Source organism: Antedon mediterranea, chromosome 3 (assembly GCF_964355755.1).
Source record: "Antedon mediterranea chromosome 3, ecAntMedi1.1, whole genome shotgun sequence".
Taxonomy (NCBI): domain Eukaryota; kingdom Metazoa; phylum Echinodermata; class Crinoidea; order Comatulida; family Antedonidae; genus Antedon; species Antedon mediterranea.
The window spans coordinates 29,087,948-29,112,143 of NC_092672.1; the positions used below are offsets into that span (position 1 = coordinate 29,087,948).

Sequence of the window (24,196 nt, forward strand, 5' to 3'; positions counted from 1 at the left end):
AGAAACCCTGAGTTAGATATCTTTAGTAATAATTTCCGTAAGTTTCGTAACATTGTTAGTAGTTTAGTTTAATGTTTGTTATTGTATATGTTCGTGTTTGTCTGTGTTCCCTCCTGTAAGTGGTGAACCATGAGCTCACTGTTGGTTGGGAAATGAATAAATAAATAAATAAATAAATGACGTAAAAACATTGTACTTTAGAAAACGGCCCCCATCAACAGTTGTATTGTCTCTACATTATATTTACAAACACAGATGAGTTTTTAAGTTAATACCAAATGTAATATTTCCCTTCTTTTATGGAATCTAGCATGCATGAATAAGTTTGGTGATAGTTGTTATCAAGAGGTCAATGATCGATATGACCAAACAAATGCTGAATATAATTGTCAATCACTTGGTGGCGCTTTAGTCTCTATTAATTCTGCTGAAGAACACGAGTTTGTCAGCATTTTAGTTGGTAGACTATCAGCATGGTCCTGGATTGGGTACACAGATAAGGAGAATGAAGGCCAGTGGGTTTGGGGTGATGTCTCTGAAGGAAATGGGTACACTGGTAGGTAAACTGCATGACGTTTGACATTAATGGCGTTCCTTATTGTTCACGTATAATTAGTAAATCTGTATATTTAATTTACGTAGGTATAACTGTAAATTGACAGAGTGTTCAACCAGAATCTAAGCATAACATTTATATTTTAATAACATGTATTTGCGCATGCGTAATACAAAAACAAAATCCGATATGCATTCGGTTTGGAAAACTGTCAATGACCAAAATTAAATTCTTTGTAATATAATGTTATTCTAAGATTGGGATGATGGTCAACCTGACAACCAAGGCAGTGACGGTGAAGACTGTGCAGTGATGAAAGACAATGGAAAATACAAAGACCGGTCATGCGCAGAAGAGCATAACCCAGCAATATGCGAAGCACGTAAGCTGTACTTTTATAACTTTTTTCAATGTATTGGTTATTACTAGTACCATCTAAAAAGTTGTTACGTTGGCTTAGTTATTGTTAAGCGTGGTTCCCACTAGCGATGCAACACAAGGACGTAACGCAACGCAAGTGAATTGACCAATCACAAGCGATGGCTTATTCGCTTGTGATTGGTTAAAACGCTTGCGTTGCGTTTACGTCCTTGCGTTACGTTCTAGTGGGAACCAAGCTTTAGTTGTAAATAAACTTACTGTAGCCGTTAAAACAATCATTACTCATTTAATATATGACAGCTGCTCGATTCCCGACGATGTCTTGTCCAGACCTCATCTCCAAATTCATCCCAGAAGGAACTGTTGAATCCCGAGTGTCCTGGGAACAGCCAACTGTTTTTGACTTCAATGGAAGACTGTTTGATGTCGAATGCAATCCAGAAGCTGACAGTGTATTTCCATTGGGTGAATCGAATATTACATGCGTTGCAAGAAGTAGCGATGGCGGTTACATCTCTTGTTTATTTCCAGTAGTTGTTCTTGGTAAGTTACGATTCGTCACTCAAGTACTTTTATAACGTTAGTCTAGCTTGTTTCCAAGATTATCCATCCCTCTGAAGATAATATGCCAGTGCCATTTTTGGATCAACGCTTTTGAAGCGACTCCCATCATGTGACTAAATGACGAAAATGTTTGTGCATGCGCCGGGCATGGTAGTTAAACTATATGAAAGTGTTTTTTTTTGTTAATCTAGAATGTTCTAATCGTCTGGGCTTCAGTTGTTATGTTTTCCTGTCTGACAAACGTACGTTCAGTGAGTCTCGAGAGGAATGTCAAAATATTGGAACCGACCTCGCCATCTTAAAATCTAGAGAAGAGATTGAATTTGTTACTTCAAGATTGAGTGTTGATTTAGTAGGTGATACGTCAGCATTCATTGGAATGGATGACATTGACGCAGAGAGTAATTGGATCTGGGTAGATGGAGAACATGTTGATGGGGCGGAATTGTGTAAGTACGTGAATCCGCTGAACATTATGTTTTAAAGTTAAAAACTATGGTCGTCGGTCAGCAGCAGTTCTTTTTTATAAATAATCAGCCGCCTTTAAACGTGAGTGGAAATTGCCGGGGTTTCACGTAGATTAAATGCATTAAAAACACTATCATAAAGTAAACAACATATATAAAACACAATCATTCTAACAAGTCTTGTTACGTCTTGACAATATAGAATTTCTTTTTAGTTTGGAAAAGTGGAGAACCAGACAACAAAAACAACCAAGACTGTGGCTTATTGCTTGATGAAGGGTTATGGAGTGATAACTCATGTACAAGAAAATTTGCTGCAATATGTGAAGGAGGTAACGTACACATACGAGAATAGTATGCATTCAAAATAGGCACGTTCCATACCTATATTACGAACAGATTGTCTACAAATGAGGTTCGATCCTGCAGACTCTAACGCCCTCCATACAGCCAGAAAGTATGGTCATGACCATGACTTTTACGATTGGTTCCCATTAGAGATGACGTAAACGCAACGCAAGAGAGTTGACAAATGACAGTTCGAATAATACTTCGCTTGTGATTGGTCAAAATCACTTACGTTGCGCTTACGTCTATAGTGGGAACCAAGCATTAGCGTATTATATTGCTATATTATAAGTATCTTATTTCAATCTTACAGTTGCAGAATTCCCTATTATCACGTGTCCAGGAGCATCGGCTTTTGCCCGAGAAGGCACATTAACTGCTAAAGTATCATGGGATACTCCAGTAGTTAACGATACCATGGGTAGAACATTCGATATCGTCTGTGAACCCAAAACAAATTCTGAATTTTCATTGGGCAACAGTAATGTCACGTGTGTAGCAACCGCAGGAGACGGCGAAACGGCGTCATGTGATTTTATAGCTACTGTTACAGGTTTGAATGTTTTCCCAAACTATAATAATAACTTATAAAACAGTTACGACTCTCTAGTAAAAATAAAGTCCAATGGTTTTATGAGAGGCCAAAACCGACAAAATTTCAAACGTAAAATGTAGAAGATGCAACAATGAAAATAAAAATAAAAAGCAATTCATATAATGAATAAACATCTCCTGATTATTATTTTAGCATGTGACAACAGACTGGAATCGAACTGTTATGTCTTTTTAAATGAAAAGAGAACATTTACCGAATCAAAAGAAGCGTGTCAAGCGATTGGAGCAGATCTTCTGGTAATTAACTCCCTCGAAGAGAATTCGTTCGTGATGTCAGAAATGGCAATTGAGATGATTGGCGTTGATGCAGCTTTTATTGGGATGCAGAGTGATGGCGATGGAGTATGGACGTGGACTGATGGCACTTACGTGGATGGCTCATTCACAAGTAAGTGACTGCGTTACGTTGCCTTCGCGTCAGACAAAATGGTAAACTCTGACACCAAAGGAATTTTTGTGCAATTGTAGTTAGAGGTAGGCTACCCTTTTTACAAGAACTTGAGGTGTTTCTAACAGTTTAGATACGCTCTTCAATATCTTGACATATTTGAATAGACAACATCATGAGCCTAAACTTCCGAACCAATCATCATTATGATAAGTTATTCCGAGACTCAACAAACAACATAAACATAAAAGCATGCCTTTATTTCCAGACTGGAAAACAGGACAACCATATGGTGACGCCGACCATTACTGTGGTTTGATTCACGACGATGGCAAATGGAGTGAACACGTATGCTCAAAGGAAATGCGAGCTATCTGCGAAACAAGTAAGAAAGAACAACTTTAAACTTGGATTTGTTGATGCTGTAATGGTTCTGCAACAATACACAAGTTAAATAGTCAAATGTTAAGTATTATTTCTCATATATAAATGATATGTAGGGCTTATTGTTTTCTCTATATAGACACGTCATATGCTTTCATGGACTGCCCACGTGACGTTTTAGTTTACGCTGCTCCAAGCGTTAACGGTGCAACTGCATTGTGGGATACACCAAACGTGACTGATCCAAACAACCGGGATATGCAAGTGACGTGTGAACCAACATCTGGCTCAGAATTTCTAATTGGTCAGACTGAAGTGATGTGTAGAGCAATGTTTCACCAATCAGAGCAAGCGCTGTGCTCATTACTCGTGAATGTTGTTGGTAAGATGATAAAAACCAATCACAATTATTCTGATGTTTATAAAAATTTAGACGCGACTATAGGCCTACTATAACTAGGTTGTTACAATGGGCTGTTATCAGTGAAGTTACTACAGCATCTCCAGAGAGCTGCAGAATAAAATGTATAACTCTTCAACTGTAATATACAAAAATTAGCAAGACAATACTGGAGCCCAAGAGGGTGATATAAGTAAACATCATTTAAGTAACACATAACTGTTACGCTGAACAAGTGTCATATTTGCATATGAATATTTATGAGTATAATATCGTCTAATTTAGCTATTTCATTTATTTAGTTTGCGAGAATGCATATGAAAATAGTTGCTACAAGTTTATTCAATCAAAGCAAATATTTGAAAACGCTCGCGACTCTTGCCAAGCAGAAAATGCAGATTTAGCTTCCATAAAATCAGAACCGGAGAGAGATTATATTTCTATCCATCAAAACGACCAATTAGGTTCTTCTGCTTTAATTGGTTTAAATGGTGTGGATAGTTCTTTGAAATGGATTGATGGCTCACCACTGCTACAAGATGAATTTCAAGGTATGTTACAATTTTCTAATCTTAAATGACTTTTTGAAACTGCATTAAATATCAGACACATTCAATTATGTTTTTTTAAATTACATTTTATTGTTACGATAGACTGGGCGTCGGGCGAACCAAACAGCGACGCTGGTGAAAATTGCGTCACAATGAAAACGAATGGCCAATGGAGAAACGTGAATTGTAATTCTAAAAATAGAGCTATCTGTGAAGCTGGTATGTGTTTAGTCAATGTATTACCAATCGATATACTAAATTGCTCTTTGATAAGTTAGAGAACCTACTGAACATAGTTTCCAGCAATATTGTCTAAAAACTGTAATAAATTAGCATCAGTTTCATTAAACTACTTAAAACAAACATATCTAAGTATTTAATACACGTAGTTTGTATCTCAATGACTTGCGATAGTCCGTTAAGGTGTACATTATGACCTGCTGCAGAATCAAACACTTTTTTCAAAACTGTTTTGTCAAAGGAATTTATGCATTGCGTCTCTTATGCCCAAATGATGTCGTCACTCATCTGTCTCCAACTACGGGAATACCAAACTTCAACTATACATTACCAGAGCTGGTAGATCCGCAGGAGAGAAAGGCACATATTACTTGTGACGTCACTCTTGAGATGCTAGTTGAACTGGGCACTTACAATGTAACGTGTATGGGTATGCCGGACCAAAGTATCTTAGTGGTAACATGCTCGTACACAATAATAGTAGAGAGCCGTAAGCATTTACATTATTTCCAATTTCCAATGTTATATGTCCACTATTGGCTCGGGCCAGGACTAAAGATATTTACAAGCCTAACCACTTTTTCTAGGTAATTAGTTTTACATATTTAGCTATGTATTTATTCATTCAGAATGACACAAATAGTCGCAGTACTTTTACAACATCCTTTACTGTTACAATCGGTACCCATATCATTTTTATAATAGAACCACCACCACCAAAAATGACATGTCCTTCAAGAGCAACTGCCTTCGCCAGAGAAGGCACAGTATCCGCAGAGGTAACTTGGGAAAATCCTACAGTGAACGACACAGTAGGAAGAACTTTTGATGTCATCTGCGAACCTGAGGCGAATTCGCAATTTCCTCTGGGCAAAACAAATGTCACGTGTGTAGGAGAAGCAGACGACGGAGTTACGGCGTCTTGTAGTTTTTTCGCAACGGTTACAGGTACGACATTACGTCATATTATGTTTTCTTCGTCATAGTATTGAAGATTTTTATTTGTATGTTTTCTGAAATGACGATTCTGAACTTTTAATAAATAAGGCCAAATGTGTAGGTCTACTTTAACCTAATTTCCTTCAAAAAGTTACTTTGAAAGTGAATATTATTATTACCAACAAATAGAGAGATTTGTACATGTTTCCGTTATACAAAAATGTTTGTTATTGGAAAAAAATGACCGTAATTGTACGGGGAAGACTTTAAATCTTCGAACTCTTGGCAATATTTCAGCCAAAATGCGGTCTAAATTTCTAACTTTTCCCGAACTTTTTCAGCCTGCGAGAATAGGTTTGGGACACATTGTTATGTGTTCATGGACGCCAAGAAAACATTCTCTGATTCAAAAGCTGCATGTCAAGAGATTGGTGCTGAGCTATTGGTCATTGAATCACTCGAGGAGAACGAGTACATAGTCTCCAAACTAGTGTCTGAACTACCTGACTCTGGGTCAATCTACATCGGCATGGATGACATTCTGGCTGAAGGAGACTGGATCTGGAGCAATGGTGAACACGTGGCAGACTCATTTACTCGTAAGAGTTTTTGTTTTTTACATAAAAAAGTGTGAAAATCTAAAATTGAGTTTATATTTACCGTTGAGTAGTCTAGTAGTCACGAATATCCCCTCCATTTTCCAACTTATATCTACCTTGGCCAGTAACACACTATGTGTTTAATAACAGATTGGAAATCTGGAGAACCAGACAATTTAAATAACCAAGACTGCGGATTGATATTCAGCGATGGACAGTGGACTGACAATCTTTGTTCAAGAGAACGTACATCCATTTGTGAAACAAGTAAGTGACGAAATCAAAAATACGCGGAAGCCGGGCCTATATAGACTCAATAAATATAGGATAACGATCTTAATGCGCACGCGCAAATAACACACTGAAACTATTAAATCAGTGTAACTGAAATTATTGTTTAAGTATGCGCAATGATCACAACTTAGGTAAACATAAACTAACGTTACAAGATATATAAATAGGTACTGAACATGCATTCATGAATTGTCCTGCTGACGTTGAAGTGCACATCGATCAAACGGTGACAGGAACTACTGCATCATGGGATACCCCGGTCGTTACTGATCCAAACAACCGGGAACTGCAAGTAGCGTGTGAACCAAGTTCTGGATCAGAGTTTCTAACTGGTGTAACATCTGTTAAGTGTAGAGCAATGTACGAGCATTCTGAACAAGCTACATGCTCATTCAATGTTCAAGTTACGGGTACGTTACGTCATTGTTACGCAATGTGACGACATTATTGCAGAATGATTAGTCTGACTCCTTTACTTTACAGTCGTTCTAACGATTCTTCAACTACCACAACTAACAAACACAGACAATTTGTTCATTTTTTCATCAGTTTGTGATATAGCATTCATGTCAAGTTGTTACGAGTTCATAAACTCCAAGCAGACGTTTGAAAAGTCACGTGATCTATGCAGAGCACTTAATGCTGACTTTGTTGCAATAGAGACAGAAGCCGAGAGAGACTTTGTCTCTGTCCATCAAAATGATCAATTTAGTTCGTCTGCTTTAATTGGTCTGAATGATATTGATGTGGAGAACTCGTGGCGATGGATTGATGGTTCACCACTGTTACAAAATGACTTCCAAGGTTTGTTCATGTTGTTTAATTGTCTCCTTCGAAAGTTTCAATTGTTTATCAAACATTATTCTGTTTACAGTTACATCATAATATTATGTACTGCTTTCTGTTTGGGAAAATAGACTGGGCATCAGGAGAACCAAATAACAAAGATCCGGGTGAAGATTGCGTTCTTATGAAAACAAGTGGACAATGGAAAGATGTTCAATGTGACGCACAAAACAGAGCGATATGTGAAATTGGTAGGTTTTAGTCAAAGCAGTCTTTGTAATTTACGCAGGTTGGCTTCATGGCAACAAATAGCCTACCTGTACCTCTAAATGTGGTGGGTCGAAACAACTTACCCGGGCGAGTAAATAACTAAGCCTATGCATGTGTGGTCTCATGGTTATGGATGGATGGCTTGCTTAGGCATGTAAGTTGTGACTTCGTTTACGCATTTTGTGTGGTCAATATTGTCATTATGCTGCATACCCTGGACTATATGACTACCAACTTGCAACATAGTCATTCAACCAATGTAATGTGGATATGTCATAAGAAAGTTAAAAAAACGTAGTTTTACTGTACTATAGTCATCTCTTTGTGAAAGCGCTAGTAACAATCCGTTATACGTGATTGAATAATGAATGACGTAACCTAATGAATAAACAGCCATACATAGGAAGTAAGATTTATACTAGGGTGTTCATTACGAGTATGTATCATGCTATTTTAACAAGTCAAAGATGTTGTAAAATCGTCAGAATATTATTGACCCAACATAATGTTCAAATCAAAATATATTTCAACTAATTAATAGTACTCAATTATTCCTACAGAACTCAATATATTGCGGATGTTATGTCCAAGTAGCATTAATGTACTCATAAGTCAATCAGCATCAGGGGGAATTGTTGAATACGATGCTCCTGATCTTATCAACGATCCTCGTACGCTGGCAGCAACATGTACCCCTCCTTCTGGAACCTTCTTTCCAATTGGTACAACTAATGTGACGTGTACTGGGACACCGGAACAAAGTATACTTCAAGTTTTTTGTTCATTTGAAGTGACTGTAGAAGGTAGGTTCTATCTAGTACTTTCAAAATCTCATAACACGTGGTACACCGGTTTATTTTTTAACTCAAATTATCGACCACGCATCGATAGCCTGATTTTAAATATATGGACATATACGTGACATTCTACTCAACCTCGCTATTCATATTCATATCATCAACAAGCCTTAAATTGACTTTAAGACTGAAATAAAGTAACTAGATACCAAATGTTAAATTCTTTTTTTCCACCCTCAGTGTCCGATACTCCATCAATTACATGCCCTTTAAAGGAAACTGCATTTGCAAGAGAAGGAACGTCGTCTTCCGAGGTCTCTTGGGATAGCCCAGTAGTAAATGACGTTCTTGGAAGATCTTTTGATATCGTTTGCAGTCACGAGATGTATTCACAGTTCTCATTGGGTGATACCAATGTCACGTGTGTCGCATCATCAGCAGACGGTGCTTCAACGTCTTGTAGTTTTCTGGTAGTTGTGACAGGTAAGTTATGAAATGTTATAAATATTGTTGATTAAATGTTGCTATATTATTGGTTACGTCGAAACACCCGAAAGATTAGGCTAATTTCGTGGAACCTAGGAGACTGCAGTTTTCATATAATGTATCAACATTTATCAAGTCGATAAAGAACGATAAAGCATTTTGTTTTTCACCAATATACGCCTATTGATCTTATACTCTTAGCTTGTGACATACGATTTGAGTTCAGCTGTTACGTCTTCATGAAAGAGCTGCGAAAGTTTTCTGATTCAAGAGAAGCGTGTCAAGCTATCGGAGCAGATCTTCTGGTGATTGATTCAGTAAACGAAAATTCCTTTATAACGGACAGACTAGCCGTTGAGTTTCCAAAGGTAGTTTTTGTATATTTTGGTATGGATGACAAGGACACTGAAGGCAACTGGAAATGGATCAATGGTGAAAACGTTGGTGATGACTTTCTAAGTAAGTTTTAAAAAAATATTACGGAGACACCTTGATTAAAAGTGTTCCGTTAATATGGGTATCCACTGAGTATAAGGACTGGCCGTAGTGCTATAACATAATATATTGCCCTGTAATGAATTTAATTTAGCTTGCCAACATAATAATACTAAATTAACCTCAACTAAATACTATGATTTGGTATTACACCTTTTATAATTAAGTAATCTCGTCGTCTTCACGATTTTTCCAATTTGTTTTACTTCTTTTCTTAATAACAGATTATGAAGTTTATTGTCATTTCCTTTTTTGTACTGCAAATAAATATAATACACCATTACTAGTATCTTACATTTGTAAGATGGTGGTCCTTTTTCCTCCGGCTGAGGTCTTCACATACTACAAGTACCATCGTGTTAGCATTTTGTTCCATCGTGTGTTGATGATCACATCACGTTTCCAACTATTTTATTAGTAAATTTTCGTAGTTTGAAAATTATCTGAAACACCCCCCCCCCCCCCCCATAAAAACAGTATTCTGTAATGATTATATAAAATGAAAATATTCAATATTATGTTATAGATTGGAAAACTGGAGAACCAGATAACGATGATAATCAAGACTGTGGTGTGATTCTTCAAGATGGCCAATGGAGTGATAACCTGTGCAACAGATATATTGAATCTATCTGTGAGAAAAGTAAGAACTAGCTTAGCTAGCCAGTACGGATTAAATAGCCTTACGTAATTTAGTTCAGCAAGTCTTCTCTCAATTAAATTGTTTAAATGAAAGCATCATGTGAACATCAGCTATGAATTGAATTATGTGGTGTATGTATGCATAGCTTGTTTCAAATCGAAAGCTTCATATTATTAGATTTGAATTTTGTCTTTGTAATACTTATACGATATTCATAAATGATGCACAAATAAAACCAATGTTAAATCATTATTTTCGCATTTCTATTTCTAGAAACTACATATGCTTACATGCAATGCCCAAATGACGTTGTAGTTTATGTTGATAACCTGGTGACTGGTACTACTGCATCATGGGATACACCAGTAGTGAATGATCTTTACAATCGCGAGATGCAAGTGATTTGCGAACCCATCACTGGTTCGGAGTTTTTGATTGGTCAAACGATAGTGACGTGTAGAGCAATATTTGACGAATCAGAAGAAGCGTTATGTTCATTTAGTGTTGATGTCTTCGGTGAGTATTTGTTAAGTAATAAGAAATAAGTAATTATATTTTATAACCAACAGCAATTGCGCATGATGTACTAATGGAACATAAACTTTAAATACAAGTTTTAATAGTTTGTACTTTGTACAGCAATACATTTCTTTTTTTCTCCGGCATGAATGTTACCACACTGGCATTTTTCATTGTTTCATTTAGTTTGCGACATATCATTCGAAGCGAGTTGTTACAAATTGATAAGTTCTAAGCAAACGTTCCAACAATCACGTGATCTGTGCAGAGCAGACGATGCTGATTTCGTCACTATAGAGACCGAGAAAGAAAGGGACTTTGTTCTGAACGTTCAATACGAAACGTTTCAATCGTCTGCACTGATCGGATTGAATGACATCGACAATGAGGGGTCATGGACATGGATTGACGGTGGTTCCTTATTACAAGATCAATTTCAAGGTGACTTACATATTGCCTCAGAATTGAATAAGGGGCATATGTTGGGGTAACGCATGTTGGGGGCCTATTACAACTGTGGTGCGGGGGCGGGGTTGGTGTGGAGCTCGACACCGTTCAAGCTGAATGTGCCTATACCCAGCTTATTCGACAAAAAAAGGCTGACGTACGTAAAATTGCGTTGGAAAATACTACAACAATAAAATACTGAGTCCATTTGAAGTCTATTTTCCTGTTGTGTTTTCAATGATCCTACATACAAACTAAAATATATTTAACTGTCTTTTTTGTTGGTATGATTCAGTAAGTGTTCTAATTGTATTCGTCTATAAACATTATTACTAAAACACAGTTTAAATCTGATTTTATATTCCAAGAATGGGCATCAGGAGAACCAAATAACAAAGATCCGGGTGAAGATTGCGTTCTTATGAAAACAAGTGGACAATGGAAAGATGTTCAATGTGACGCACAGAACAGAGCGATATGTGAATTAGGTAGGAATCCTACTGTAGGTTTCAATTATTTTCAAGTTAAACCAAATAAAAAGTAACAATGTTCCGCAGATAACCACTCCCCAGTCAGCATACCGTATTACTTACAATACAATCTTAATTAGTTGGTTGCTTGTGATTTTATTAGAACTCGTTTTTCATATTTTTTACCTCCATCGCTATAATGTAGTCAGGTTTCGTTTCAAACGTAATAATAATACGTTTATACATATTCATGAGGCGTCTAACAGTAACAGCATCCATTTCAGGATAATCGGTTAGTTACCTAAAAATATTCATTAAGAATAAACGATTGCGCCAAATTTCCGGTGCTATTATGTTTCGACTTCAAATTGTCATATATTACGTAATACAACAATCATACAATATGCAAGTTCATCATTCGTGGCCATAGTTGGTCAGTTATGCAAGTTATATAAAGTAATTGTAATCATTTCTAATGAAAGTATTAGATATACATATGCTTCTTAGGCCAGATATGATTTGTTTTCCAAATTCTTTCAGAGATGTCAAACTTACGGCTGCAATGTCCGAGTGATATTCAGGAACAAGTTAGTCAAAGAAAATCGGGACAGATTGTCTATTATAGTGATCCACAATTAGTAGATTCAGAGCAAAGAGATCTATCAATAGATTGTACCACTCTATCTGGAATGACCTTTGACATCGGTGTGACCAATGTGACATGTGGTGCTGTCCCGGATGGCAGCATTCTTACTGTGTTTTGTTCTTTTTCGGTTACGATAGAAGGCAAGTTTTAGGAAATCAATGAACTAAAATCTTTTAATAAATGTTATAGAAGATTATAAATATTATATATCAGAAAGCGTGATTAATTATATAATATGATTTTTCGTTATAGTTGAGTATATTCCAACAATCACGTGTCCAGAAAGAGCAACTGCTTTTGCCAGAGAAGGAACCTCGTCTGCAACAGTCGTCTGGGAATCTCCAATAATCGATGACGCAAATGGCAAAAGTTTTTACATCGTCTGCGACCAGGAGGCGAATTCACAATTCCAATTAGGGGAAACGAACGTCACGTGTGCAGCAACATTTGAGGATGGTTTAACGATAGAATGCAGTTTTCCCGTTATAGTAACAGGTACACACTTTTATTCTTCAGTAACAGTGTAGAACCTGTCTATGGTAAATCAATCGTATAATACAAAATTGTATAATATACCACGCCATTGCGTCAAACACCATACCGTAATTTTAGGCCTATAAGAACCCTCATGTCATCACTTATAATGCTATTTCATTTTCATATTGTTTGTTTGTAGCATGCGATATTAGGCTAGAGTTCAGCTGTTACGTTTTTGTGACGTCAAAGATGACATTTTTCGAATCCAAAACAGGATGTCAAGAAATTGGAGCTGACCTTCTTGTTATTGACTCTGTAGAGGAGAACTCTTTTATCACATCTAGAATGGCTGATGAGGTGCCAGATGCTAATATGGTATACATTGGAATGGACGATAGAGACGTTGAAGGTGTTTGGAAATGGATCCATGGCGATATTGTTGGAGAGGATGCGTTTAAAAGTATATGAACATTTGTGTTTCCTTATTAATTAGGCCTTTTAGGGACACAGCAAACTTTGTTAACTTGTCTACACTACCAAACTTTGGAAAACCTATCTTGCCAGATTCGGAGTTTGTTCATATTTGCTAGTAGATACTAGGAAGATATTCCGTGTACGCACAGAAACATGAGTATTCTTGATTAGTACACTATGTTTTAGGAACGGTTTATCTTACAGTTTAAGTTGTACAAATATTATAAAATGATTACCGTACATAACATGTTTGCTTTTCCGTCAACAGATTGGAAGGAAGGAGAACCAGATAATCTAAACGACCAAGATTGTGGGTTAATTTTTGATGATGGTTTATGGACAGATAATCTGTGCAGCAGAGATTTTCCATCTATTTGTGAAAAAAGTAAGATATAATAATCTATCATATCTTCATAATTTATACAATTTCAAACAATAGATCGACCTAAGGCTACAGTAGTACAAATATAATTATTTGAAAGTTGGAATGTTTTCCTTTTTAGATACTATGTACGCATATATGAATTGTCCAGGCGACATCAGGATCGAAATAGATTCAAGTGTTACCGGTGCAGCTGCATCATGGGATACGCCAGTCGTTGTTGATCCGAATAATCGTGAAATGACGGTAAAATGCGAACCGAGTTCTGGATCAGATTTTCTACTTGGTGTTACATCAGTGACTTGCATAGCTCTTTACGAGGACTCAGAGCAAGCAATATGTTCATTCAATGTCGAAATTATTGGTAAGTTACGAATACCTGCCATGTGACGTCATATTCGTTTAAATTATCCACACAATACTTTAGGCACAGACATTACCTCCCATGTGACAAGATCCCAAAAGTGTAAACGATAAAACAGAATCAAGTATATGTTGTGTTGTTTCAGTTTGCGAAACCACGTTTGAAGGAAGTTGCTATAAGTTCATGACCTCTAAAAAGACCTTTCAAGATTCACGTGACCTGTGCAAAGCAGAGAATGCGGACCTTGTGACCATAGAAACAGAAGCTGAAAGAGACTACATTTCTTTTCTTCAGAACGAGTACCTTGGGTCATCCGCATTAATTGGTCTGAATGACATCGATCAAGAAGGGACGTGGCAGTGGATAGATGGCTTAGCATTTCACCAAGATGATTTCCAAGGTTTGTTCTGCAGACAATGTTTTACATTACTTATTTAATTAATTTTAGATTCTTCATTTAGTAGTAAATGCTTTAATTAAAAGTTGCATTTAAACTAAAAAAAATGATTATGATACCTGGAATGTCTAGCCTTATGAAAATTAGGCTAAATCAAATTTACGGAGCACCGTCTGATATATTAACATTTCTTGTAAACAACAATGCATGGTTTGACATTTTTTTGCCAAATAATTGTTTGGCTTTTACAAACTATTGTCTCGTCTTTCAAGACAAACAATGTTTCTTTTTTTTAAAACTATAAACGAAACCGTTATTTGTCTTTCGCAAACAAAGTCTGTCTTTACAAATCATGATTTGTAGGAAACATAATATATACTGTAGTGTGTGGGACCGAACAATTCATTTACCCATATTACCAAGAGTTGTACAGATACACTTTTGTTCTTGTAGACTGGGCCTCTGGAGAACCAAACGGAGATTCAGGTGAAAACTGCGTCACAATGAAAACGAGTGGACAATGGAAAGATGTCAGTTGTGATTTACAGAACAGAGTTATCTGTGAATTGGGTATACCGTCACAATGTTAACATCTCACACAAACATATTAGGTATGCTGCATAATGAAATGAATGATCTTTTTACGGAAAATAACAAGAATCTAATTTCCTGTTCTTTACAGATATTCCAAAACTGCAATTATCCTGTCCAGACGACCTAACCAAACTAATCAGCGAAAGTGAAACTGTTGGTTTAGTAGATTACAGTACACCAGTGTTGGTAGATCCTGATCAGCAACGTGAGGTGACTATTACGTGTGAACCAGAATCAGGAACAGAATTTCCACTTGGTTCTTCTATTGTAACGTGCGGGGGTGTTCCAGACAGCAGTATACTTACGGCTTACTGTTCTTTTACGGTCACGGTGGAAGGTAAGTTTTAAAAAAGAAATGTACAACACGAGATTTTCAAGAAAATATGAAACAGGCTTCCAAAATATCTAAGATATAAATAATTATTAAAATAAAGACATTTTAAGTAGCTACAAATAAATAATTTATCATTTATTCTGATAAAAGAGCTTTTCTTTACTAGTTGCACCAACGCCTATTTTAGTGTGTCCAACGAGTGCTGCCGCTTTTGCCAGAGAACGAACATCGTCTGCAAAAGTTGTTTGGGAATCTCCAGTGGTGGATGATGTCCTTAAGCGAGAATTTGACATCGTCTGCGATCCTCCCGTAAATTCAGAGTTTCCATTAGGAGACAGCACTGTAGAGTGTGTAGCAACTACAGATGGCACTCAAGTTTCTTGCAGCTTTTCAGTAACTGTGACAGGTAAACTGGTATTACTGTATATAAGGCAACATACCATGTTTTATTTGTTTTGTTTTAACAAATAAGTAGACAACACAATAGAAGCAGAATGCTGAAGAGGGTCAAAAGCAGAAAAACGACCTAACCGGGAAGCGATATTTCTTTTCGTACATAAGTTGGGGACCCCTCGTCAAACGTCACAAAATAAACATGAATATTCATTAGTCATATCAATAAGGTGTGACGTAAGAATTAAGCTAACTACAATTCGCTAATGCAAACGATTTCTGTCGAGCCGTCTGTGTAGTCGAGTGGATAAGACTATCTTTACATGTCGATGTATGGGGTTCGATTCCCATGAGCTACTTCTTTTACTTTATAGTGAGAGACAGATTATTAAGAGGGTTAGGTTTAGTTATATTTAGGAAGTAGTTCGGCTATCTTTCACATGGGGTCCCCAACTTATGTACGAAAAAAAAAATCGCAACCGGGAATGGTGTGACCCTCCAATTCCATTGTGTCACAAATAGCTTTTTCAGTATGTTCATTATAGCAAGCTAGCTTAACCGTTACCACACTAAAGATGAGTTCTATGCCACATTTAAAACGTATTTGGCCAATAACCATGTTTCTATTTTATACTCAATTCAGCGTGTGATAACCGGTTCCAATTCAACTGTTACATTTTCATCAATGAAAAGAGGACGTTTTCTGAGTCGAGATCAGCATGCCAGGAGATCGGAGCTGATCTACTGGTGATTGAGACAAGGGAAGAGAACGAGTACATCACCAGTACAATTGAGATGGAGATGCCAGGCGTGGTATCGATGCTAATTGGAATGGAAGATAGCGAAGTTGAAGGAGACTGGGTTTGGATAAATGGAGATCGACTCGCCAACAGTTTTACATGTGAATAAAATTGATTTGCTTTTAAACACTGTTGTTCTAAAACTGTTAGTTGGCCTCTGACTCCGACAGTCCGCCGCCGCACATCGTCACAGTAGCATGTTTAATGAGAGAGTTTTTAAACGAGATATTAAATCACTTATTGCATAATTTTACTTTTACTACTTATTTGATAGATTGGAAGGAAGGAGAACCAGACAACTCTAACAACCAAGACTGTGGGTTTATCCTCAGTGATGGTCAATGGAGTGACAACCTTTGCACACGTGATTCGGAAGCTATCTGTGAAGCAAGTAGGTTGAGATATCTAATAGATACTATTTTACTTCTATTTAATAAAACGTAATTCCATTACACCTGAAACATGTGTGGCTGCAACGTGACATTCTATGTAACGCCAACGTTGACGAACCGAACAAAGTAGTACAACAGCGTGTAATGAAAAGCCGAAGTTGACAACATTAATAACTGCTATCCTAAGCCATACGTTAAACGTTTGTATTGTTTACGATTGTTCACAGGTACTACATATGCGTACTTGACATGTTCAGGTGACATTGTCATCCACACAGACCCACGAGTAAATGGCGCTACTGTATCATGGGACACGCCAGTAGCTACTGATCCAAACAACCGCAAAATGGAAGTCACGTGTAAGCCTATGTCTGGATCGGAGTTTTTAACTGGTGAAACAGACGTCACATGCAGAGCCACATTTGACGAATCAGAGCAAGCCACGTGTTCATTTAGCGTTAACATTGTTGGTAAGTTATAAATACCGGTTACGGATCACCAAGTTCATTCAATTCAACACATTTTAATAAAAACATCATTACTGGTGTTTCTTCTTTCAAACTTTTCAGCTTGCGAAACAGCCTTCGAATTTAGTTGCTACAGCTTCATAACTACCAAGCAAGTTTTTGAATCATCACGTGATTCATGTATAGCAGAAAACGCCGATCTGGTATCCATAGACTCAAAGGCAGAAAGGGACCACGTCACATTCCTTCAAAACGATTTGTTAGGTTCATCTGCATTTATCGGTCTAAATGACATCGAAATGGAGAACTCTTGGAGGTGGATTGCTGATGATACAATATTGACAGAAATCGGCTTCCAAGGTAAGTTCCATTTTGTTACACCAAGTAGGCCTATAAATCACAATAAAGTTGTGCAGATTACTTTTGTTTTTTCTCTCCAATCACACGTTGCCAATGCTTCTTTAACAACGTTCTTCTGTTTCTACACAAAGACTGGGCATCTGGAGAACCAAACGGAGATTCAGATGAAAATTGCGTCACAATGAAAACGAGTGGCCAATGGAAAGATGTCAGCTGTGATTCTAAAAACAGGGCGATTTGTGAACTTGGTAAGTTATAATAAATCTCAAATTTAGGTAAATTTATATAAAGATTATCAGCATGCGATATCGTGCCAAAGACTACGAGAACACAGTGTCTCAAACGATAAAGTATTAAAACTTCTGAACCATTTTTGTCGCTTTACATTTTTGACTGATATTGTTTTTGCTTACAGAAATATACCCTTTGAGATTATCTTGCACGGCGGACATCACCACAATAATCAAACAAGGCAGCTTCGGCAAAATTGTTACTTACACTATACCACAGCTGGTGGATCCAATCTTTGAGAGGTATGCAGCAGTAACTTGCAACTATCCACCAGGAGCAGTGTTTCCAATTGGAACAACAGTTGTGACGTGTGAAGGGGTACTGGTTGAAAGTTTAATGACGGCATCGTGTTCTTTCTCTGTAACGGTAGAAGGTATGTATACCCACCAGTGTCAATCATCCTCCAAATGTTAAGAAATCCATTGTTTAGTTATTGTATTGCTCATTAGGATTAGCTTTAACCATCAGCTTCCACTATGTCGCAAAGTAATGACGTAAGAGCAACGATCTCACCAATCACGTGATCTAAGTCCTTGCATTATGTTGCTAGTGGGACCAAAGCTTTATAAAGACATCTAACCAGAGAGTGATCATACAAATGATCTACAGTTAAATCCTGGTAGCCAAACGTGTCTTACACATTTCCCCTTTTAAATACGTAATTATGTTCATTTTTACGGTCGACTATATTGGTCAGTCTTACTTCCAGTCTCAGTACGTATTTTTTTAAAAGAATGTAATACCATATCCATCCATGACGTAACATCTTTTGTAAAACATTGTGGACTGTTTCTTTTTAATTCAGAGTGCGAGATCGGATACCTGAACAGTTGTTACATTTACATATCAACCAAAAATACATTTGACGGGCAGGCATCTAAATGTCAAGAGATAGGAGGTTCACTAGTAGACATTCACAGCCAGGAAGAAAACGATTTTCTCTCTGTTAACTTTCAGAGCATAATGGAAAACGACAAAGCGTATGCAGGCTTGCGATACACACCAGAAAATGGTTGGAAATGGCAAGATGGACGGGGTATTGCAGACTATGAATGTTAGTAAAACTGAATACTAATAAAGCTAACTAATAAAATCGATATCTGAAAAATGTCATGCTCTCATACTTGGAGTTACACCAGGGAAGAGTGAAATTACGCTAATTGCACTCTTCCCTAGTTACACAGTCTTATAGGCCTACACTTTAAAGTGAGCCGAGCTGCATGAATAAAAATCACAATTGTTATTTCAGATTGGGACAGTTCACAACCTCGAAAATATAAAGACGGAGAAGCCTGTCTATCATTGAGACCTGAGAATGGAAAATGGGTGGACCAGTACTGCACGACAAAGTTACCGACTATATGCGAAATAGGTACGGGCTAGTAGGCCTATTATTAGTCCGAGACAGTAGTCGTACAGTGGCTTATTAAGTCTCCATAAAAGTAAAGACCTTCTTTTCAAAATTCCAGTTTGCACACTGATACAGAAGAAAAGTCGCAATCAATAGTAATAATGCCATAGTTGTTGAAATGGATACATTAACTAGGCCTACTTACCAACAATTCGATGGCCGCCGATATAACCCTCGTGTCGCGGTACGGTAGCTCTTTCGGTGTCGCAAAACCTCTTTACGGTATGCTTAACCTGGAACACCACATTAACCTCCTGCGCAGTGCCTATATTTAATTTAACTGAATAACAAACATGGCGTAAACACTAATAATAATAATTAATGAACAGTTGTTTTGCGCGCAATTGTTCAGACAATATCTTTTAATAGCATACTGTGCTTTCTAAAAAAATTGTGAACACGTGTTATGTATATCGTTCGTAATCGCCATCACAATGATGCAAAACTGTATTTCAGCTGAAGCTTCGTTGTTGGCGGCGGTAGTTCAAAGATGTTCAAAACTGAGGCTTTATTTACAAAACATGATCATCTAAATGTTAATGCTAGATTAGTAAAATTGCTATTTTGAAAACCCAATACTAATAATACTAATACTAATTATTATTACTTTTTGCTGCTAAGCATGTTTGATAAATCTTACCCTTTTATCTAAGCCCATTTAAGCAATTTTACAATTAATTTATTTTGAACATTATACAATCCACCAAACGAGTGAAAGGCGCACTGACATTTTAGTGAATGTATGAAATCAACACAACCATTCAATTAATATTATATTAGAGAATGTGAAACATCAAAGATAAAAAGAACTTCAATTATAATGTAGCAATTCAAATAGGCCTACTTGTGTTTTTTTCTTCAGATATTGGTGGGTAAAATGATCTACATAGTCTGTCAGCTTGCTTTAGGAATCACATAGCGACTCAAGCTGATTCGTATACTCTTGTTATGTACTTCGTGACGTCACAAGCAGTAGTTTGACGCGTCTGTAGACATCACCAGAGACGCAATGCATGGACGTAAGCGAGTTGACCAATGACAGACAAGAGTTCCAATAATCCATCGCTCGTGATTGGTCAAATCACTTTTACGTTGCGCTTGCTAGTTTGAACCAAGCATTATAGACAGTACAACAATTCATTATACCAAATATATATATATCACTGTTGTTTATTTAAAAAGAACCAACGTACGCACCCTAGGAAACTGCATATACCGAACTTACTTATATACAGAACAATCATTGGTGTGTGTGTAACATGTGACCTTACGCAGACTAACACAATTGAACCAATGATAAACGAAGACTGGTTTTAAAAACTATTTCATGTTACTTAGATTTAAACTTAATTATTCTTAAGTACAGTATATACATGTTTACTAATTAAAATAATGTTAGTATATTTTTGTAGTTTCTACTAATTTTTGTATTGCGTACTGATTACTGTATATTATTATTATACTGTATCTACATTTTCCGGATTTCTTATTCTATTTTCCCTTCATTATGGGGTGCCATGAGCAGTGTGTTAAACATACATTTTACAGCACAGACACTTGTTTTATTGCTGCTTATGGCACCTCATACTTTCAAGATTCCGATTTCTATTAAAGGTGAAACATACTTACGATTACTAATGTTACACACTTGAATACATGAATGTACTGTATGTAATGTTTTCACATCATGATTTCTGGGACTATAATATAGAGTATAGCTACGGACAGGAGTTCGGTAGCTTTTGGTGGAGTGGAGCAACTATTCTGATACAAAATGTACGATTTATTTCAAACATATAGAAACTAAAGACATTGGTAAGTTTGAAGATTTCCCATAGAGATATAAAAAACACGGAGGGAATTATGAATATAATAATATGAATACAATTTATTAATATTTAGAATATAATTGATGAATACCATATGATATAAGATAGTATTAGAGTTTAGAATGAGTTAAGTAAAATGAATACATGATGTACCTCTTTGATAAATTAAATAGTTAGTTATACTGTATGTATCAAGATGCTGTGTGTTAATGCCTGGTTCACACTAGAACACAACACAAGAACGCAAGAGCAATGTAATTTGACCAATCACAATGGGATTTATGATGATCCATAGCGTCGTGATTGGTCGAATTACTTGCGTTGCGTACTGGTGGAAACCAAGCTTAATAGTTAATGCATTATAATGTTTAACGTTACAGCATAGTTATAATATAATTGACATGTAAAAATTAGCAGGTAATACAATAATAAACAGATAACTGACTTTGTTTAAAGTACTATCAAGAAATCGGTTAATAAAACTCCAAGTTTAAAAAATCCTATTAATTGTTGGCAGTTTTACACACAAAAGACCAATGTCATCTAAAGGAATGATTGAATTACTGTTTAATTGGAAAGTAAGATAAAACATGAAAAATAATTGAACACATGAATACAGTTTGAGACAAGATTGGCTAAATGCTCTGTCTACACTATCCAACTTTGTGTGACAACAAAAATGTGATGTTTCCAATATATGGACACGATGACGTCATATCACTACCGTATTTGGGCACATCACTCTTTCTGTTGGTCAAACTAGTTTGATAGTGTAGACAGAGCTTAAGCTTATTTCAGTTTTACAAGGTCAATATATATATCTTTTATTACTTTTTTATAACAAGGTTTCAGCAACTATGAACAGGAAGAATCCCAAGAACCTGTGATCAATACATACAAAGTGTGATACACAAAGCCCAACACGTTAGTGAGTGGGCATGTATCTGCATGGGCCAGTCATGGTACATAATGGTATTGCTTTAAACCCAATAGATAGCATAAATACGAAGACTGAAATATGATAAAAGTAGTACCATTTACAATATAAAATCTGGTAGATATTACCATTTTAAAAAGACAAAAAAAAACAACCAGACCTAGCAAACGTTTTTTTCAATTTTTGGACCTCGGAGAAATTAATTCTTAATTCTATTCCTCAACTTGATTTTATTTGACCAATGACACATGATTTGCTTAGGTCGGAGGTCGTCGAAAATGTCAACTTAATGACTTACATTGATGATCACTTTATTATAAACAACATTTACTATTTAGAATGTTACTAGTCATTTAGTTCTATGATTATATTTTTCTAAACAAATTAAAATTTGGTACATAATTGCTTATACTTAACCATTGAAGTAAATAAGACATTGAAACTTAAATGAGTAAAATGTTGGAACAAACACCTTTAAAACATAATTTAATAAATTAAAATATTGGTAATATATCAACATAAGTCTTTTACTTCTACATTATAGTCAAATCATTGATATTAACAAGATTCTGAAGAAACTTGCTATCTTTTAAAACTTTGCAGCATATACCAATATGCTTAGAAACAATTTTAAGTATAATAGTATTATGGTAGATTAACCCCTTAATTGAGAAACCTCTATGCAGTGGACATCCCTATTACGGGGACACTTTGCTGGGTCGCAAAGGTGTCAACTTTAATATGAGTTCTACTCTATCTAACACTTCAGTATGTATTGACATATTATTAATTGGTAACGTATCAGCACCATTACAAAATATTTTGATTAAACCATAAACAGGCCAAGATTAAAGAACTGTTATATGTCCAGAAACCAACACCTTAAGTTAATTGCCAATCTAACCAAAGTGCAGAATAAGAAATCCCAGCAAAGTCTGTTTGCTAGCTGCTCTAAAATAGTGTATCTCAAAATTAAACCATACAGAGGCAGATCCAGAGTGATGGTGAAAAAGGATGGCAGCTGGGAACTGGAGAGGAGCTCATGCATTCTGTGGGATTGGATCTGCATCTGCAAGGAAGCGTGCTCACCGTATAGTAGAGAAGTATCACCAGGCAAATGTAGTTGTGTAAGGAATAACAATATAATGAACAAAAACATACTATAAACAGAACAGAAGTCTGCTTTGTGTTGAGGTCTCTTAAAAGCTTTTACACAAATTAAATACAGCCACACTACCAAATCTGGGAACCTTGGGCTGGCCCAGAAACATTTTTTTCCTGGAAAGTCTGGTTTCAGGATTATTAGTAAGAAAGATTTTTGTAACTAAACAAAATTTACATCTACAGGTTTTCCAGATTCCAGGTAGTTCACAAAAGTCACTACATAAAAACATAACATAAAAAATAATCTTAAATAATGTTCCTGTTTTCTTTTTGTATAAAATATACAATAATGTACAATATGCACATCACATAACCTTACTTTCATCTGAATATAAAACTCTAAGCACCATTTCAATCTTTTAGAATTTCCAACTTCTTAGAAAACTAACTTAGCTACCTTCTACTTGGTGACCCCAAAAGAGCATCTCCTGCTTTTTCCAAGTCCCAATTACAATCTTCTAACATCTCTTTGCATTTTTGCCTCTCTGTAAAATATGTTAATGATAGGTGTTCCACTTTCAACCTTTTAACTGCTTCTTCAATATTTCCATCTGATGCTTTTAAGGCTTTGTGACATTTTTCTATAGACATCTGAAAAAAAAATCCTAAATATTTACAGTTTAATAATTCCTGTTTTGGTAAGCCCTACAAAGAGGACATAATGAGGGAGAAATATATGTTACAATACATTACAGTGGAGAGGATACTTTAGTTAAAAAGGTGTCTCCTAGATCAGGGTTCAATTTTAGATTAGATTTATTCAAAACATTTGAAAAGTTTTCACTCTGTATTGAGGATTCAGTCAAGCTATGTCACTCAATTTGTTATTTAGGACAGAAATCACT

At 36.2% G+C, this 24,196-nt stretch overlaps 3 protein-coding genes and 1 long non-coding RNA gene across 5 annotated transcripts in view; 3 read left to right on the forward strand and 1 right to left on the reverse strand.

Annotated features, from left to right (window-relative positions):
• The first annotated feature begins 6,600 nt into the window (after positions 1 to 6,600).
• On the forward strand, positions 6,601 to 7,357 carry LOC140043816 (uncharacterized). Its single transcript, XR_011844412.1, has 3 exons — positions 6,601 to 6,699; positions 6,894 to 7,136; positions 7,276 to 7,357. It is a non-coding gene; the product is annotated as an uncharacterized lncRNA (long non-coding RNA).
• A 1,605-nt stretch (positions 7,358 to 8,962) lies between these two features.
• On the forward strand, positions 8,963 to 11,213 carry LOC140044264 (C-type mannose receptor 2-like). Its single transcript, XM_072088742.1, has 5 exons — positions 8,963 to 9,062; positions 9,267 to 9,524; positions 10,087 to 10,203; positions 10,477 to 10,719; positions 10,909 to 11,213. Exons 1-5 carry the CDS (start codon positions 8,963 to 8,965, stop codon positions 11,211 to 11,213), a joined length of 1,023 nt encoding a protein of 340 aa, XP_071944843.1.
• A 1,115-nt stretch (positions 11,214 to 12,328) lies between these two features.
• On the forward strand, positions 12,329 to 20,598 carry LOC140044265 (C-type mannose receptor 2-like). Its single transcript, XM_072088743.1, has 18 exons — positions 12,329 to 12,425; positions 12,538 to 12,780; positions 12,962 to 13,222; positions 13,505 to 13,621; positions 13,740 to 13,982; positions 14,128 to 14,382; positions 14,833 to 14,949; positions 15,062 to 15,310; positions 15,474 to 15,713; positions 16,344 to 16,601; positions 16,775 to 16,891; positions 17,120 to 17,362; positions 17,462 to 17,719; positions 17,851 to 17,967; positions 18,135 to 18,383; positions 18,816 to 19,064; positions 19,260 to 19,382; positions 20,284 to 20,598. The coding sequence occupies exons 1-18, from the start codon at positions 12,329 to 12,331 to the stop codon at positions 20,295 to 20,297; spliced, it is 3,450 nt and encodes a 1,149-aa protein (XP_071944844.1). The 3' UTR covers positions 20,298 to 20,598.
• Positions 20,576 to 24,196, reverse strand: part of LOC140045161 (uncharacterized) — a 57,792-nt gene continuing 54,171 nt past the window's right edge. For both annotated transcript variants that reach the window (XM_072089938.1, XM_072089939.1), the window contains exon 15: positions 20,576 to 23,942. In XM_072089938.1, the coding sequence (XP_071946039.1) occupies positions 23,745 to 23,942 (198 nt within the window). In that variant the 3' untranslated portion in view covers positions 20,576 to 23,744. The remainder of the gene's footprint in view (positions 23,943 to 24,196) is intronic.

Excerpts from the sequence above, each read along its gene's own strand:
- LOC140044264 (XM_072088742.1), top strand. The coding sequence starts at position 8,963 with ATGTATTCACAGTTCTCATTGGGTGATACCAATGTCACGTGTGTCGCA. Across the intron at positions 9,063-9,266 it reads TTTTCTGGTAGTTGTGACAG|CTTGTGACATACGATTTGAG; the intron begins GTAAGTTATGAA and ends TTATACTCTTAG. Across the intron at positions 10,720-10,908 it reads ATTTAGTGTTGATGTCTTCG|TTTGCGACATATCATTCGAA; the intron begins GTGAGTATTTGT and ends TGTTTCATTTAG.
- LOC140044265 (XM_072088743.1), top strand. The coding sequence starts at position 12,329 with ATGACCTTTGACATCGGTGTGACCAATGTGACATGTGGTGCTGTCCCG. Across the intron at positions 12,426-12,537 it reads TTTTTCGGTTACGATAGAAG|TTGAGTATATTCCAACAATC; the intron begins GCAAGTTTTAGG and ends TTTTCGTTATAG. Across the intron at positions 17,720-17,850 it reads GACAGAAATCGGCTTCCAAG|ACTGGGCATCTGGAGAACCA; the intron begins GTAAGTTCCATT and ends TTCTACACAAAG.